This window comes from Propithecus coquereli, unplaced genomic scaffold (genome assembly GCF_000956105.1).
Source record: "Propithecus coquereli isolate 6110/MARCELLA unplaced genomic scaffold, Pcoq_1.0 Scaffold811, whole genome shotgun sequence".
NCBI classification, from domain to species: Eukaryota; Metazoa; Chordata; class Mammalia; order Primates; family Indriidae; genus Propithecus; species Propithecus coquereli.
Window position 1 is genome coordinate 370,975 of NW_012154297.1, and position 18,210 is coordinate 389,184.

The 18,210-nt window shown below is 51.1% G+C and overlaps 1 protein-coding gene across 2 annotated transcripts in view; it reads right to left on the reverse strand.

Moving 5' to 3' along the window:
* Positions 1-2,359: 2,359 nt before the first annotated feature.
* Positions 2,360-18,210, reverse strand: part of TPM4 (tropomyosin 4) — a 22,145-nt gene continuing 6,294 nt past the window's right edge. The window contains exons 3-9 of one of the 2 annotated variants that reach the window (XM_012663591.1): positions 13,865-13,998; positions 11,048-11,165; positions 10,431-10,501; positions 9,437-9,512; positions 7,389-7,451; positions 7,233-7,302; positions 2,360-2,819 (exon numbers count right to left, since the gene is read on the reverse strand). In XM_012663591.1, the coding sequence (XP_012519045.1) occupies positions 2,737-2,819; positions 7,233-7,302; positions 7,389-7,451; positions 9,437-9,512; positions 10,431-10,501; positions 11,048-11,165; positions 13,865-13,998 (615 nt within the window). In that variant the 3' untranslated portion in view covers positions 2,360-2,736. Of the gene's footprint in view, positions 2,820-3,097; positions 6,240-7,232; positions 7,303-7,388; positions 7,452-9,436; positions 9,513-10,430; positions 10,502-11,047; positions 11,166-13,864; positions 13,999-18,210 lie in introns of those variants that run through there. The other variant, XM_012663592.1, reaches the window with a different exon arrangement.

An 18,210-nucleotide genomic window follows, 5' to 3' on the forward strand; every position in this document is an offset into this window, starting at 1 on the left:
GCACTTCTTAAGTGCTGAGCCACAAGGATGACTAAAACAGTATCCTGAAATTAGATTACAACCCAAGGGGATGGGGAGGAGGGAGAAGACAGACACACGAAGGAGTAACTTCAATTTAGTAAGGGTAGGGCACTTAGAGGAGGGAATTACACTTGATTGATTGGCACCCCCTGTACCTACCATCTAAACAAGCTAACAGTGTCAGCTAAACGTCGAATTGATAGGAAGGAAATGTTTTAATCATACTGGATAACAAAATATAGTTTGCAGACTGCATCGATGTTTTATTGATTGGTTGATTGTATTTTAATGAGACAGGGTCTTGCTCTGTCACTCAGGTTGGAGTGCAGTGGCGCGGTCATAGTTTGCTGTAGCCTTGACCTCCTGGGCTCAGGTGATCCTCCCACCTTAGCCTCCTGAGTAGCTGGGACTACGGATGTGTGCCACCACGCCCAGCTTTTTCTTTTTTTATTATTTATTTTTTAAGATTTTTAGAGACAGGTCTCCTTATTTTGCCCAGGCTGGTCTCTAACTCCGGACCTCAAGGGATCCTCTCACCTTAGCTACCTGAGTAGCTGGGAGGGACTGTATGTGCCTGGCTGCATTAACATTTTAAAGGATTTCTTCTTTTTCTGATTCCCTGCCTCCCCTCCCTAGCATAAAATCTTGGGCAAACTATCAAAGCAATTCAGGTAGTGAAACGGTAGCGGTCTTTTGACACTGTTCTCTCAGTTCCCTGTCATCTGGTCAGCTAAGTTTTAAGATTACTTTCTGCAGATCTCTTCTTCCTTCTTACTCTATGGCAATCACTATCTTGGATTGAAACATTTTCCGAACTTGCCTTCCTGTCTGTAGTCTACCCCCACTCTAGTCCTTCCTGAAAATGAATGCTAAGTGGATTTTCCTAATGTATTGCTTTGATTCATTTACTCCAGTCTTGAGTGGCTCTCCACTCCTGACCAAGTGAAGTTCAGACTCTCATCAGCGTGGAACCAGCCTACTTTCCAGCTTTCCTACTCTGCTTTGCATTATATGTGCAACACATAGAAAGCCTTACTCACCCAGGCAGGCCTTGTGCTTTCCTAACTCAGGCAACAGAGATCACCTGCCCCGCACCTCCCTCATCTATTAAAATCCTACTCACTCTTCACAGCCTGGCTCAGGCAGGACTGGGGATGACAAAGGACTGGGGCTTTTGAGTTACTGAGGTCAAGTGCTCTCATCTGTAACATGGAGAGCGTAATCCTTATATTACTGTAAAGTCATGGTGCAAAGCAAATAAATAACACTTGCGAAGTTCTTGGCACAGTTATCTTCCCTTTCCATCCCATTAACATTTGTTGAACCAAAATGCTTTGTATGTCCCCATGCATTCTAAAATTCACGCAAATTGTAGTTTATGTAAAAATTTATTTGACCAAAATGTAGAAAAAGTGATACTATTACATATGATACAGTTGCAAGAATCTAAAGAGAAGTGTGAATTTCATTCAACTGCACAATTTGCTAGTGTATCTCCTGGGTAGTGTGATGCTTAATAAATAGGAGTGAGGGGCAGGGAACTCAGATAAGCTAGAAGCAGGGTGATTTTCAGATTTGTAAACTTGATTCGGCCCCCACACTTGGGGAATGTGGAATGTTTCAGCTCTGAGATGTTAACTGAGAAAACAAATATAACAAAGCCAAAATGTGCAGCCCTGTCTACAAAGTACTCCATATCCAGTTTAATCAGGAGTTTCTTGGTCTTTTATTAACTTGGTCCTGAAGAAGGAATTAAAGTCCTAGATAAGTAATTCTTCAATTCGCCATTCTCTGAAGTATGGGAATGAAGTCGGGCCAATTTTTTTTATCTCTGCTCTGCTGCCAGAGAAGCCCGTTCTGCTAATAGAAAAAAACTTGATCAATAAACTGAGCAGTTTATTGATAGCAGGCAGTCTTTTTGATATAGCTGACCTGAATAGGACTGAGCTCTCCCGTATTCCTGCTGAGTGAATGGCATTATATCTGAGCAGAAAAACATGGGTCATTATTGGACCAAGACACTTGGTCCTCAGAGAACAATGTCAGAATGAAAGGAATACGGAGGAAAACCTAACATCAAGGGTCTAACCAGAAAATATTTGGGTAATTATTGCAACCATTTCCCAAGCATTCTCATACTTACTACTCAAGAGGATGTTTGTTCTGCACAGTAGAGTGTGGAGAAGGGCCAGTATGACTAGGTTAATCTACTCGTGGTTTATGACTTCCCACAATGGCACTCCCCCTGCCTTTTATTTGCTCTGGATGGAAAATCCCCACCCGTGTGATACTCCTTAGTCTCCTGTAGTCTGACCAGTGGTGACCCAGAGGGTTCTATTCTTCAGCATTTTAATTTGGTCTATGACTAGATATTGGAAGCTGTGTTTGTGAAAGTGTGGGGTTGTCTATTCTCCCAGGAACCAAATGCCCTCAGTCTTGAGAGAGTATGCTCAATGTGAAATACCCTGCCTACCTTAGGAATAAATGCAACTTAAGGAAAAAAAAAAAAAAGATCTGAAAAAGCTGGTGCCATTTGGAAAAAGGAAGGAATTAGATTTAACTGGTGCTCAAAGCTTCTCTGATACAAAATATTTGGTCATAATTTGCTTGACATTTCCAGCAAAGCGAAGATGCAATAACAAAAGAAACTTCTTACAAGAGAAGAGAAAGACATGGAGCTCTGGAGTTCTGTTGGAGTGAGACTCTTCTGTTTGGTTATATACAGTTAAGTTCATTTAGCGTCTGATCCAGTGTCTGATGTAAGCCCACGTTCTCTTCTTTGGCCTGGGCAAGTTTTTCTGGTGAGGATTAAGAGTGGGAGGAAAATACATTAATAAGCATCTTTGTGAAAAGAAAAATAGAAAAGGTTTCTAAACCTCAAGCTGCCAGAGTGAAAGTCACAGCAGAGAAAATACTTTGTATTTTAATTATAGCACAACACCATGGACCAACAGGGACCAAGCACCAAATTTGGGAGTCGGGGTTGTAAGATAAAATACAGGATGCCCAGTTAAACTGAATTTTAGATAAACCCCAAATAATATTTTAGTATAAGTATATCCCAAATGTTGCAATGAGATATACTTATGCCAAAAATTTATTCATTGCCTATCTGAAATTCAAATTTAACTCGGTGTCCTGTATTTTCATTTGCTAAATCTGGCAACCCTAGAGTCAGAATACCCGAATTTAAGTCCCAGTTGTACCCAAGTAAGCCATTTAACCTTTCTAGGACTCAGTTTTACCATCTGTCAAATGGGGATAATATAATACCAATGTGTGCTGTGGGGGTTATTATGAGGAATAAATGAGAAATGTTTCAGAGCCTATGACTTGCTACACAAACATAAGATTTTAGTCCTAGATATGGGTGACTTAATACATTATCCCCCTAGTCCCAGTTTATTAGACCCTGAGCCTTTGGTAGGAAAATGCAATCCTATAACACATCTTTCCTTTGGAGCTTCTGGGAATGGTTGTTTAAATTCTGAGCATATTGGTGTTACTGTGTCTGTGTATCCACAGCAATGAGGTCAAACCCCAGGTAAAAGCAACATGACTGAAATTTAAGCCAGACTGTAGGCACGTTATTAAGCCATTGAGCTGATGAAACAAAAAAAAAAGAAAAGAAAAAGAAGCTATTTAGAGCTATGCGTGACAGCACGAGAGAGAACTGGTTTACAGTAAGTGACGGCCGGTAAGGGATAAGGCCAAAACTTATTAAAATACCAGAGGGAAGCAAAATGCCTCATAAAATGTGATATGATCAGCCTGGAAATTTTCAGGAAGAAAAAAATGACTGCAGAAGATGGCAGCCTTTCTGCTGCAACGACTGAAACTTTCATTTGAGGAGGCACTTAAAAAAGAGATCAAGCGACTATGATCCATCAGAAACAGAATAGTGACCTGGGCCTGTCCAGTCTGGGGGAATAAATGTTAACTGAATACTGAATGTATGAGCCAATGTCTCCATCATCTCATTTAAGCCTCACAACAACTGAGGTATCACCTCTATTTTGCAGGAAAGCTAAGCAGCTTGTTCAGGGTTGCACAGCTAAAGTAGAGCTAGGATTCACACCCTGGTCTCTCGACTATGAATCCTGACCTCACTTTACCTTATCACCTGGATTTTTTGGCATCTATTTTGTTACTAGGTCTGAGATAAAATTACTTTCCCTTGGATATACAGGACCTGCACACCAGGGAGTGAGAATCTTGGGGACCGTCTTAGAATTCTGCCTACCACAATTTCCTTAATGAATGGAATAAATGGAAAACACATTGGCCTGGAAGTCAGAGGAATTGAAATCTAGTTGCTAGCTAGATGTCTGACTTTTGGAAAATCTCTTGACTTCTCTGAACAACTTTTTTCTTTCCATCTGTGTAGTTTGATAAATCAAGCCTTATGATTCAGTATGTGTAGTATGATAATCGAGCCTTATGATTCAGTATTAAAGATCAGTCTGCGTTTTAAAATAGTTAGGAGAATATGTTACTTTATGTATCTTAAATAAAATGAATCTTTAAAAAAATTACTTTCCCTTAATCGTCCTTGAGAATTGTCATGAGGCTCACAGACTATCAACAGGTAAAAGTCGAACTCCATAGCATTAATGTCTGAAATTCCACTTAGGTGCTTAGTTAGGTAGAATGACAGGATAGGCAGGCTGCATAGTCATTCCAAAGGGTGGAGGCTACAAATGTCCGGAAGAATCCCGGGAACAGATACAAAGAGAAAGCAAACAAAAAATAGCCCCCTACACAGTCTGTGACCTCTCCAAGGGCATACGTAAGGCAATGTGTGAGGGGCATGGTTTTTACAAAAGTTGAGAAAGGGTGGCTCTTAGGAACAGGAAGAGGCTGGGCTGGAAAGGTGCAGGTAGTTTAGGGGACGTGCATTTTGGAGCAATGAACATCAAGAACAATTGAGACAGAGCTTCCCACCTGAATAAAAAAATTACAGGATGAGGAATAACAAGCTATAGTGACCAAAAATTGGTGATCTAGTTGGTGATTTTTGTGCCAATTCCAGGTTCGAGGGGTGGTTTGGAAGGTGTAGCTTAGAGATCTAAATGTCCGTGTTTCCAGGATAATTTGAGGTGGTGGTGGGATGCAGGGGAGGACTGGATAGACTATTTCAAATTTGGATTTTCTTGGAAAAATCCGTGTTTTTGATCACCAAAAGTATGACCTTTTAATACCCACAGGCCGATCCCATGAGTTATTACGAAACTAAAGCAGGGTTCCTGGTTATAGTTAACTGAGGTATGGAGACGATGTCAGCATCTCAGGCAGCGTGGTTTGGAACTCAGTAAAGAGTCACCCCACTTCTTTTGTCTGACACCACGGCAGTTTCTACTCCCTTTCCCTGTCAATGGGATGTTCTTTAATTCCTGGTACAGTCAGTTTCCTGAGGGCTGGGTGCGAAGGTGAACTTCCTCCCAGGACGGGGCGCTGGATGAATGTTCCATGAACGATGAAGACGTGGGAAACCCCAGCCACCATTCCCAGAGCGTAACACAGAGAGCAAACGAGAAAAGGAAGAAGGAGGAGACGAAAATGCCACTGCCGCTGTTTGAATTCGTAGCTCAAACCCCATTCAAGGGTAGCCTCATTTTAGACACAGGCTTGCTGGTCTTTGCAAGTGCTGCTGAGTCGTAAGCTGCGCAGAGGTTGTTGGTAGGGATGAGCCTCCATTCAGACAGTTTCTAATTAAGGAAAAACGCCTGGCACGCAGACGCAGTGAGCTGACGCCCATTCGAGAGCGCGTGCCAAGCTGCCTTTTGTTTTTGCCTCTTCAGAAAAGAATCACGTCGGCATAACTTTCTTTTCTGTAATGAGCGCTTCATCTGTGAGCGAGAGAAGGCTAACCGGCCACTTTTTGTTCCAGCCACGGTCAAGGGCACCGACAGCTACGACTCAAAGGCGGCAAGTGGAGAAAATGAAAATGAGAGGGCATGAAGATGAGGACTGCCTATCTTTATTGCGGCCACAGAGTCACAGACACATCGGAAGGCTCGAAACACCAAACCAGGAGGCAGGCAACTGGAGCTCCTAGAAGCCCGGAGTGTGGGCAGCACAGTGAGAAGGCAGGCGGCAGTACTGCCAGGACAGAGGGCGGCGCCCCACCGCCCCTCAGAGAGAGGTCATGTCGTTGAGAGCATGGTCCAGCTCCTCGCTGACAGCTTTGTACTTGAGCTTCTGAGCATACAACTCATCTAGAGGGCGGAGGTCCCCAGGGAGAGAGTTTGGAAGAAGAGGTACAGGGGACAGAACACGAGGGTCAGAATGGAGTGTCACACATGAGCAACGAAAGGAAAGAAAAAAAAAGTGAGAAACAAAGCATGAGCTAGGAGAAAGCTGTCTTGTGTGTAAAACAAATGAAAAAAACCAAGAGAGCTCTGGAGTGGTTTCTGAGTGGTCTGCGTTTCTGCAGGGGATTAGCCGTGATGAACCTTCAGAAGAGCAGTGACTGGAAAAGGACTGAGCTCCCCCCACCAGCCCCCACCCCCAGGTTATTTCTGATTTCCAATGATGTCACCCAGTGCAAAGGTTACACTTTGGAATGGGGCATTTCTCCTTATATGGAAACCTCACTTCCCAAAGCAAACACTGGGGCACGTGGGGCTGAAGAGTGAGTTTTTGCACCCTTGGGCGGGGGCGGGGCAGGGCGGGACAGGCAGTTTGGGAGATTTCATGTGAACCTCAAGATCTGGAATTTCCGGGCTATAGCATGAAGAACACGGGACAGAATTTTTAAAATTGGACCTCTCCAAGGAATGCACCAGGCTTGCAAACCGGGGTCTTTGTTCTTTGTATTTCCGTTTTCTCATCTTGTGATAAGCTTTGAGCTCTCTGGGAGAAAGCTTCTGTAAAAATGTAAGGCATTTAAAAAAAATGCAAGGCATCTCCCAGAAATGAGCAAACTGAAGGAAATTCTGAAGACTTTTTTGAGTCAGAGAGAGCCGTGTTGTGTTTGGGTCTCTGTGCTCACACGTGCAGCTAATTAAGCGGAGCTCGTACCTCCTGGAAATGGCAACTCAAGCCTGAGTTTGGTTTGCACCGTCCCATTCCAGTGCTCCGGATGTGACGTCACTCTCCTAAGGCGAACAAACCCGGCTCAACCCCGCCACAGACATCCCCGGCTGTCGTTTGTGGACCTGTCACAGAGGGAGGGGACCCGCAAAGATATTTAGATGGTGATTTCATACCTTCCAGGTCATCGATTGTCTTTTCCAGTTTTGCAACCGTCCTCTCTGCAAATTCAGCACGGGTCTCAGCCTAGAGAGGAAGAAAGGAGTCGCCGTCACCGTTTCGCCGCCAGCCCCAGGAGGAGCCCGCAGTTAGGTAGGCGCGACCACACTCACCTCTTTCAGTTTATCAGAAAGAAGTTTAATTTCTTCTTCATATTTGTCCTCCTTTTCAGAATACTGTGGGAGAAACCAAAACATTGCTTTAAGAAAAGGAGGGACGGGGGGAAAAAAGCATAAAAGAAGGCAGGTTCTCTATTCCTTGGAGAAAAGTGTGTGCAGGAAGCACTATAAACACGCCCAAGAAGCAGAGTAGAGGCAGGGACCTCTCCAGGCAGAATTGTGTGTGAAAGGCAGAGAATCCACGGCGGAGCCCTCCACGACGGTGTTAACGTAAAGGCCTGAGCCGGTAACTTGAGAGACGAAGATGACGAAGACGGGACAGGTCGCTGCAAACACAAGCCCCAGCCAAGGCCCTCCCAGCGCTTGGCCCAGCGTTTCCTGCCCCTTCCCCAAGATGCCGGCCACTCCCGCTCATGTTCCGTAGACTCCTACCCCAGCCCATGACTATGGATGTGGCCCGTCCCTCAGCACAGAATCGTCCTCTCCCCAGGACTCCCTGCCAGAAATTACATTTGTCTTTCAAAGCTCAACTCAGATCCATAGTAACTAACATGTACTAACCCTGTGCCATGGCCCAGACACAGTCATGCCCTTACTCCCCTTTTACAGACCAGGAAAGAGTCACAGGAAGGCTATTTGTCTGGGGACACGTGGCTGTTAAGTGACAAAGCCATGACTGGAGCCTGACTCTGGAATCTGTGTTCCCAGCCATCACCGGTCACCTCCTCGCCTCGGTAACCCCCTTCCCAGCTTTCCAAGATCTCTTGTTGTATTCCCAGAGCAATCTGTTACTTGGTCAATCTCTCCCACTAGATTAGACTCCGAGCTCTCTAAGAGCAAAAGCCAGACTAGAGTCAACAATAAATCAGGGTACACTTTAACTATTGCTGGAATGTTCCCAGCGCAAGGAAAAGATAAATGCTCGAGGTGACAGATACCCGTTACCCTGATTTCACTCAGATACGTTGCATACCTGTATCAAACATCACACGTGCCCTGTAAGTATACACACCCATTATGTACCCGTGATAATAAAAAATGTAAACTTAAGAAGAAAAAAAGAGCAGAAGCCATATTATTGCCGTAACGCCTATCCTTCTCACCTAGGGCAGCGTTTGGGCTACACGCGGGCTGCATTTATTTCTTACCTATCCTAGTACTCAATATACACCAGGCACGACTCAAGTACCAGGGACACAGCTCTGAACAAGACAGAGATGGTCCCTGTCCTTAAAAACTTGCAATCTAGCAAGCACGGCATGCAGTTAATTGGGTAACTATAAGAAAGGTGATAAACCACAATGATAGGAAAGAAGCAGATGGGGCTACTCGGTAGAGAAACCCCCAGCCGAGATGAGAGGTCAGGGAAGGGGCGATGCTTCAGCAGAGGCCTAAAGGATGATCGGAGGTTCATCAAGCAAAGGGAAAAAGGAAGGTCGCGCCAGGCTGAGTGAGCAGCGGTTTCAAAGAACCGCAGGCGATGGGAGAACCTGGAATGTCTGTGAGACTGTAGTTCAGTGCGACTGCAGGGAAGTCGGAGGGGAGCGAGGCAGAGACGTGGCTGGGGCAGTCGTGGGCCGGGCCGCGGACGAGTGTGTCCGTTGCTCCTGGAGCAGCTGTCACGTAACAGCGGCATTCTGGGTACCGTTTCAGCCTAAAAAGCCCAATTCCACCTCTGATATCCGCTGCTCCACCTCTGTGATGGTATTTCTGGGGGAACCAGGCGATTCAGGTGGGAGGGAGGCTCTGTATTCCTATGATTGTGCTCAGAGCTCCCTAAGAGGAGATTCCATCTCCACCCTCCTAGGAGGCGGAGGTAAAAGATGCTGCTGAGACCCCACGGAAGAGGACCCAAGGGCCTGCACGGGAAGTCCAGACACTGGACAGCTCTTCCCGTGAGGACACACCCTGGCCGCTGGGCACCAAAGCTACCGTTCACACATAAAGGTCAGATCCTGACGCCCCGGCAGGCTCCCGTGAACCTAGGGGAAAGGAAGGAGCAAGTCCAGCAAGCCACCCTGCGATTGCAGCCAACCACCAACCTTCTCAGATGCGGCCTCGAGCGATTTCAGATTGTTAGTGACATTCCTGAGCTCTTCCTCCAGGTCACCGCATTTTCTGCACAAAGACAAAGGATTGTTTGTGTCTTATCTCCCTTTACAGCACACGATCCCCCTGAAAGTTTTCAAAAGGAGAAACCTACGCTTCCCCGGGGGTGGGGGGGCCCCCAGAAGGAATGTGGGGAAAAATGTTAATGGATTTTTCTGAGATGCGAGGCTGTGTACTTCTCAACACCCTGTCATACCAGGCAGAGGCGAGGCAGGCTGAGGAGCGTTTGGAGGCGCGTTTGAGGGCGGTAAAGCACCCTGGGCTTCCGCCAAGGGTGAGGCAACAGGGACTTGTGAAATCTGTGATTGATGAGGCGGCCCTGGAAGGTGTAGGAATGAGACGGAGGGCAGGGGGCTGGGAGACCGCAATCGGAGTTTATACCGGATGTTCCAGCAAGCCGGCCCGGAGTGGGTCTGTGAAACCAGAGCTCTCAGCACCGCGGGATGCTCAGCGGAGCTGGATCCCTCGTCTCCAAGACCAAGATGAGAGGCGTTTTGTGTTTTAGGAGTTTACAGGATCCCGGTCAAGCCTCTCACCCTCCCCCGAGGAATGAGTCACGGCCAGACACTGGCACCAGGAACCAGGCATTCGAACACCGCTGGGCGGCCCGCCTTCGTTGGTCAGTGCCCTGTTAAGCAGGCACAGCCTCCTGTGATCCCCACCCCGGGAAACGGGACTTCTGGCTTCTCTGCGGCCACCTGCCTCACTCCTACCTCCCAGTATCTTTGTGGGGACAGTCAACACGTGGGCAATGATTCCCAGAGCAGTAACAACAAACAGTTGCCACTGTCAGCAGTGAAAACAAAAAGGAGGGAAGAGCCACGAGTCCCAGACATCCCGGTCGGCGCTAATTCCCAACACGACCAACTCCCGCCCGCCGTGCTCTGGGAGCCGAGCGGGCCCGCTCTGTCCCGTCCTGCCACTCACAGCTCAGACACCTCCGCACGCTCCTCCGCCCTTTCCAGCTCGCCTTCCAAGATGACCAACTTACGAGCTACCTGCAGAGACAGAAAGGCCCAACTGAGACTGTTCCCCACGATGCGCGGTGCAGACAGCCCCGCCCCACCACACCCCGCCATGCCCCTCTGCAGTGTGGGTCTTTCTGCTGGTTTTTCAGCTCGAGTAGTCCTGGGGCCTGGAGGGAATCCTAATTCTCTTCCTCAGGCCCCAGGAGTGAGGCAGACAAGGAGCAGGAAGAGCTGAGTCACAAAAGCGGGCAAAAGAGGGACCGAGTTTTTATGCTTCGAGGATGCACAGCTGGAGGCCATGATCCTCAATGTTTCGCCAAACTGTGCCAAAACACTCAGGTGAAGGACAAAGGGGAGTGGATCGGTTGGTTTTCCCACCAAGTGACAAGTGTCCCCAGGACTCTGGTGAGGCGGAAGATACAGTTTCCCAGCCAAGCGCTGTCTCTGCAGAAACAGATGTGCACGCAGAAGCCGGGGACCTAACCCAGGGCTTCCTTTGGGCGGCCCCGGCATCCTCCCTATCGGCAGATCCATTTCCGCCCACTTCCCGCCGCTGCCACCCGCCAGTGCACTCACCTCCTCGTACTTGCGGTCGGCCTCTTCAGCGATGTGCTTGGCCTCTTTGAGCTGCATTTCCTGGATCTCCATCTTCTCCTCGTCTTTCATGGCCCGGTTTTCTATCACCTTCATTCCCCTGCAAGGAGCAGCCTCGCCGTCACCACCGTCCACACCACGCCCCACCCGCCTCTCACCTAAAGGCATCTCCGAATCTACCATCCTGCGAAGAGGAAAACCCTGCGGGCCCTGCCGTCACCAAGCTCACTGCGATGTCATCTTTTTTTTTGAGACAGAGCCTCACTCTGTTGCCCAGGGTAGAGTGCCGTGGCGTCAGCCTAGCTCACAGCAACCTCCAACTCCTGGGCTCAAGCGATCCTCCTGCCTCAGCCTCCCGAGTAGCTGGGACTACAGGCGCCACCACGCCCGGTTAATTTTTTTTTTTTATTTTTTTTTTTTTTTTTTAGTAGAGACTTGGTCTCCTCTTGCTCAGGCTGGTCTCAAACTCCTGACCTCAAGCGATCCTCCCGCCTCGGCCTCCCAGAGTGCTGGGATTACAGGCGTGAGCCGCCACACCCAGCCAAGTTCATCTTTACCGATCGCCAGGCACTGTTCTAAGTGCCTTAACCTTCACAATTGCCCTATGAAGTAGGTACATTATCCCCATTTTACAGATGGAGAAACTGAGTCACAGAGAGAAGGTAAGTAACTTGCTGAAGGTTACAGAGCTGGGACTCACACCCTGGCGGTCTGGCTCCAGAGTCTGTTGCCCCCCTTCCATGCTCCTCTCAGTAACTCGTAACAAGGCGTACTTGTAAGCCAGCAGTTGCCACGACGTGACTCGAGGTCTGTGGCAGCTGGCTGTGGACATGTCCAGGAGCAGCGGGGTTGGAGGGTGGGTCACAAAAGGCTTTCCAGAGGAGGTGACATTTATGCCAGGCATCCAAGGGTAGCAAAAGTGTCCAACAAGGAGGGTAAGGGTATTTTGTGGGGAGGGAGAACCACACATCTGGGGACTGGCAGGGGATTCAGAGCTCAGGGTGGCTGGGACATGGGCTGGGTGCTGAGGGTTTCATGCCGGGGGGAAGGACCTGCGGGAGGGTTTCAAAAACAGGAGTGAGTAGAAACCGGCGTGGTGGACGGACCGCATGGGCAGACTAGGTGAGAGGCAGGTTCCAACAAGGCGGGGGGTGAGGAGGGCCTGAACTAAAGTGGAAACATCCAATCTGGAAAGGACAGTGTCCTGGGGACAGCTGGACGCCTGCTACGAGTCAGCTGGCCGACCGTGAAATGTGTCATAGTCGCCCTGGCCGGCCCTGCTTGGAATGGACGAGGTGAGATCAGAGACCTCCAGAGAGGCCAACCTGGGGCAACGTGGCGTCGATGTGTGTCGCTCCCGCCCAGAGTGCAGGACTGTGTGCTTCCTGCTGTCCAGGACACACTTGCGTGTGGGCTGTCACTCCCATCCTCAGCTAACCCTCCGCACCCGTGCCAGGCCTCGCTCCTCAGCACGCGAGCATGTCCGCTGGGATGTTTATTGTTGGAAAACCCTTCGTAGCGCTCAAAGAGTCCAAAGCAACGTGCCCAAGGCCGCGTAGTTGGTGGCAGTGGAAGGGCTCGAGTCTAGATCGTCCAGCTCCAAGTGTGGAATTCTTTCTGCCGAAACACGGCAGCCTCCAACAGGGTGTCCCCAGAGGCCTCTGGTGACATGATGCGAACAAGCTATCGGCCTTCCCAGGCTCTCTTGCTTTGCCATCAGGGAGGCCCCTGAAGTGAGCGCCCGCCAGGCTGGGAACGTGGGCAGCAGTGATCCAGGCCCCAGGCACCGCCCTGAGCCCCTCATGACGGGCCCCTTCACACGTCCCCATGGCCAGCCCGGGCTGCCACCCTCGCCCTCTGTCCAGCGGCTGAAGCCGAGCCTGCGGTGGGGTCTGTTCCCTCCGCCCCGCTGTTCCACTACATAGGAAGAAATTCCCAACTCGGGCAACACGCAGTCTCTGAGATTCCCTAGCTGGTTTCTAATCTCTGGTTAACGGTCACAACAGCACAGGGAGAAAGGAACCCTTTGGAGCAGTTTAAACTGGAAAAGCACGGCGGATTCTCACGGGCGAAGCGAGAGCCCCGGCGTGACGGCGTGGCAGGTACGCCACGACCGCTGGCCCGGCCCACATCACTGCCGCACAAGGAAGCCATTTACCCCCACACAGAGGCCGCCGCGTCTGTGGGTCACACAATCTGCCCTCAGTCTTCCCGAGCCTGTGCCAAGGCGTGCCCGAGAATGATCCCGCTCCCGGGGGCAGAGCGCTCTGCTGGAGGCCTGAACACACTGCAAACGCCGCGGGGGTGGGGAGCACCGTCCACTGCAAGGACATTAACAGTGCTGGTTTGCACATGTCCCTGAAACGCAGCTGTCACCATCCAAGAGGCAAAAGCCCGCCTGACAGCAGTGCCAACCGCACGTACGCAGACAGCCCATCCCAACTTCTCACTTCCCTTTCTCACATCACCCCGAAACTCGATGTCTTCGGAACACCAATGAGAAGCCCTGCGGCTTTCAGAGAAAATGCAAGAAGCAGCACTTTGCAAACTGACCGCCACGGACAGTCACATTTGCGGTCTTGCGTCCACCCATTTTTTTGGCCTTTCTCTGCCTGTTGGAAGTTTTCCTTTATGGCCACCATAAGGACAAACATCGTACACGCGGCGTGACGGTTTATAAAGCATTTGCTCGCAGACACGCGCGTGTCCACATGGTCCTGTCCGCTCTCGCTCCAGCTCTGGGAAGTCAGTGGCACGATCCCCATTTTCCTGGCGCCGCCAGGTTAGAAGCGTCCTTACCTCTCGCTCTCATCCGCAGCCTTTTCCGCTTCCTCCAACTTCTGCAGGGCTGTGGCCAGCCGTTCCTGAGCCCTGTCCAACTCCTCCTCCACGAGCTGGATGCGCCGATTCAGAGCCGCCACGTCACCTTCAGCCTGGGGAGGTCAGGGGTGCAGCCGGGTTAAGAAGTATCGGGCCAGCCACCAGCGGGAACCTGCTCTGCACCCCTCCCTCAGCTAACCCGATTCCCCGCCGAAGCCCACCCAGGAATCCGGGCCATCGGCAATTCACCCTCTCTCGTCTGGAGAATGTAAAATTTCAGTATGATCTTCCCTGAGAACGTCAGGGAACATCCACCACTCAACGACGACAGCTGAGTGTCCGACAGCTGAGTGTCCCAGTCACGTCAACACAGAAGAGGGACAAGTACACTGCGTGCTCCAAGGCGACAGTGCTGGTCTCTCCAGCAGCTCATAACAGACCCAATGTTAGGATAACATGTAATGTAGCCTCTCTCTTGAAAAAGACACACAGCGCTACCACGGAGAGTGTTCTGGGGCCCACTGCCGGGTTCCTAGAGAGTCATCAGTGGTCTAGCTCCTCCTGTCCCAAAAGATCTGCTCCCTCTCATCTGAATGGCAAGATAAATGCAAGAAGATAGAAGCCTCAGTTAAATGGTGACCATTTAATTAGCAAGGGGGGCGGAGGAGGCAGCCTAGGCAGAACACCATCCTTAGCTACGCCTGGCTGAGAGGTGATGGGACAAAACGGTATGAGAAAGGAAAGAAAACTTGGTTACAGGCATGGAAGAGATATCTGAAGAGCGCTATGGGCTTTTCAAGGTGTTTTCACCTACAGGGAAGGAAGTACGGTGGAGTGCATAAGAACAGGAACTCCGGGGTCAAAAAGTGCCTGGCCAGAATCCCGACCTTGGCCGGGCGTGGTGGCTCAGGCCTGTAATCCTAGCACTCTGGGAGGCTGAGGCAGGAGGATCGCTTGAGCTCAGGAGTTCGAGACCAGCCTGAGCAAGAGCAAGACCCTGTCTCTACTAAAAATAGAAAGAAATTAGATGGACAACTAAAAATATATAGGAAAAATTAGCCGGGCATTGGTGGCACATGCCTATAGTCCCAGCTACTCAAGAGGAGGCAGGAGGATCGCTTGAGCCCAGGAGTTCAAGGTTGCAGTGAGCTGTGAGGAGGCCACTCTACTCCAGCCCGGGCGACAGAACAAGACTCTGTCTCAAAAGAAAAGAAAAGAAAAAGAATCCCGGCTTTGCCAATTTATAGCCATGTGGAGTTGGCTTCACTTCTCTATCCCAAAGCCTGGTGACTTGCTGCTGTGAGCTGTAACCCAAGGGCGTGGCATTGCTTGCCCCTGGCAAGAAGGGCAGCTCTTCCTGCCACGGTTTCACCTCATTTAATCCTCATACCTCTCGCCCATTTTACAGATGGGGAAACCGAGGGGCCCCGCTAGGTGAAGCAGTTTTGCTCAGGGACTCAGTAAGGAGTTGCCTTTTGAGTCCCAATCCAGAGCTCTTCTGCTTCTGAACCTATCCCCAGAGTCCTACAGGGGCTTCAAGGCCAGGCGAGTTACCCAGGGACGCCCACCCCTAGGGAGAAATATTGGAGTTGGCCAAATAGGCTGCACCGAAGGTTGAAGGTGCAGATGAAGCTACAGTAGCGGCTTCCTATCAGGACAAATGAGGAATCTCTGAATTGGGGAAGGCTATAAACGTTAATGGGACCCCGCTGCCTCCCCTGCCCCCTGGGTTAATACAGCAAAAAAAAAAAAGGAAAAGAAGACCCCGAAAGGTTTTTCTGATTGCAGTGTCCTCTGAAACACCAACGCGGAGAATCCTTTAAAACCACTGGTGAACTGTCTTAAGAAATGTCCCCACCCAGTCCTTCCAATGAGTGGGTCCTTTTTCGTCCTTTTCAACTGCATAAATCCTAACTCCGCCTAACACCACCGGCAAGTGGGGCAGGAACTGCTGTTTATTTCCCCCTCAACAGTGTTTAGTACAGCTACAAAATTCTGCAACCGACACCACTAATTCCAGAACATTTTCGTCACCCCAAAAAGCCACATATTCGTTAGCAGTCAAGGAAGTGATTTTTAAGATCATACCGAGGTGCTTGATTCATGAGTCTTAAAAAAAAGAAAGGTGGGTAGGCCGTATGCAGGAAATTCTGAATCCTGGCAACCACGCTTTTGGCAGATTGTCAGCCGTCTGGAACCGAAAGAGCTCTGAGATACACACGCATATGTGCGTACCTACAATATATATGTATTTTTGAAAAACTGCTAGTCACTGCTAGTCATCTTGGGCTCCACCCCTTCCTGCAATCAAAGCCTTCCACACTCTACAAAGGATTTCCCTTATAAGGAAAAAGAGGCTTGCTGGATACATGTGGCAAAGGAACAGGAAGATGTCTGTTAATCGCACAAAAATCTAAACGAAACCAGCTGTCGGGAGGCAGGCCCAGAAGTCTGCCACACGCCGGGCTCTTGGTTTATTCCACAAGAGACCAGAGAGGTTTTTTTTTTCTTGGTCTCCCGGTTTCAGTTCCTATGCCCTGCAACCATCTCTGGCTTTCTCTCTTCTGACCGAGAGAAGCATGCGTTGTAAAGTGAACTTTTTAAGAAGTCTTAAACTTTCCAAAAACAGCTTCCCTCCCAACTGGACCGTCCCAGTCCCAAGTCTTGGCTCGCGGCTGAGGGCCATTTTGAAGCAGAAGTAATTGTCCTCCAGCGAGATGATTTGGGATGAGATCAGAGGGAGAGGGGGGAGTACTGCAGGTTGCATGTGTGAAAGAGGCCAGACCAGCTACTGTTGGAGGCTCACACCGGGTTTCTGACGCCTCTTCCTGCCAGAGGAGACCTTACGCAGGATTAGCCGCTCCAACCCGGGCCAGCGCTGAAGCAGCCTAGGGAAGAGGGGGCAGCGGCAGTCTGGGCTCTTCCCAGCCTCTGGTGCACACCCCGACTCCATCTGACCCCGCATCTTCTGCACCTCGGGGGTCCCCACCTTGAGCCCAGGCACTCAGCTTTCACAGGCCCTGAGCTTCGACCCCACCTCCCCGCAAACACAACTTTCTCGCTCCTGACTCTGCTCACCCAGGTCTCTTGTCCCAGCGGCACTTACTCTACAAGACCCTGCACAACCTCCATTTTAAAGCCTGCCCTGTCCCCAGCTGCTTGGCGGCCTCTCTCTGTCACAAAACAGAGCACAAAAAACTCCTGGAACGCCAACCACACTTCATCAACCTCATTTGTCTGCCCGCCCCTCGCCGTGCCTCCATTAGACTGTGAGCTCTTCCCAGGATAGAGGGAGGGAAGAAAAACCACGAACTGAGCACCTACTATGTGCCAGGCTCCACGCTGGGAGATTCTACTCCTGGGACCCTCCCAGCTACCCCAGGGGTCGGCATTATTATCACCTCCTTTACAGATGGGGAAACCCACCCCCAGAGATGAAGTACCCAGTCATACAGCTGGTAAGTGGTATGAGATGGGATTAGAATCCAGATCCGTGCCCAGCCCCAGGCGCTGCCACCATCTGTCCCCAGAGACAGAGGATGGCAAGGGGGTGGTGAGCCCCCCCCTTTCAGACCTCTGTCTATCTCAGGCACACAGTAGGCGCTCAAACGATCGTGGGTCTAGAGCCCCGTGCGGACGTTCCAGGGGCCCTCTGGACGCAGACGGGGGTCCCGCGGCCCTAGTTCCCGCTGGGACCAGCTGGGGAGAGAAAGGCAGGCGGCTCCGGGCTGAACTTCCGCCGCCCCCCCCAAGCCTGGAGCAGACACGTCGCCGCCGCGCCCCCGGGACCGGTTGGGAAAGTTCAGCCAGAGCCGAGAAGCCGCGAAAGAGGCGAGAAAGCGCGACGCCCCCGCCTACCCCCAACCCCACCGCCGAGACCCGTGTGGGCCGGTCAGCCCCAGACAATGGAAGCTCAGCGTCCCCATCCTCACTCCCGCCTCCAGGCCCAGGGGCGGCCGGGTCCCCCCAGCCCGGGATCCCGGCGCCAGTCCCCAGTCGGAGCCCGCGCGGTGCGCCCCCTCCCGCCTCTCCACCCGGGATCGCGGCCCCCCGGGCCCCATCCCCCCATTTCCCGCTCGGCCGGCCCCGCCCGCGCCAGGCCCGGGAGGGACGATGGCAGCGGAGAAAGGGGTGCGGGGTGCGGGTCCGCGCTCCGGGCGCGGCCGGGCGGGAGCGCGCGCAGGCGGGCGCGGATGGGGCGGCGGCGGCTGGCGGGAGGGGAGCGCGGGAAGCTGGCGGCGCCCGGAGAGGGGAAGAAAGGAGGGCGCGGAGCCGGGGCCCAGGGGTGCGGGCGCCTGGCCGGGGGTGCAGGCCGGGGCCGGGGG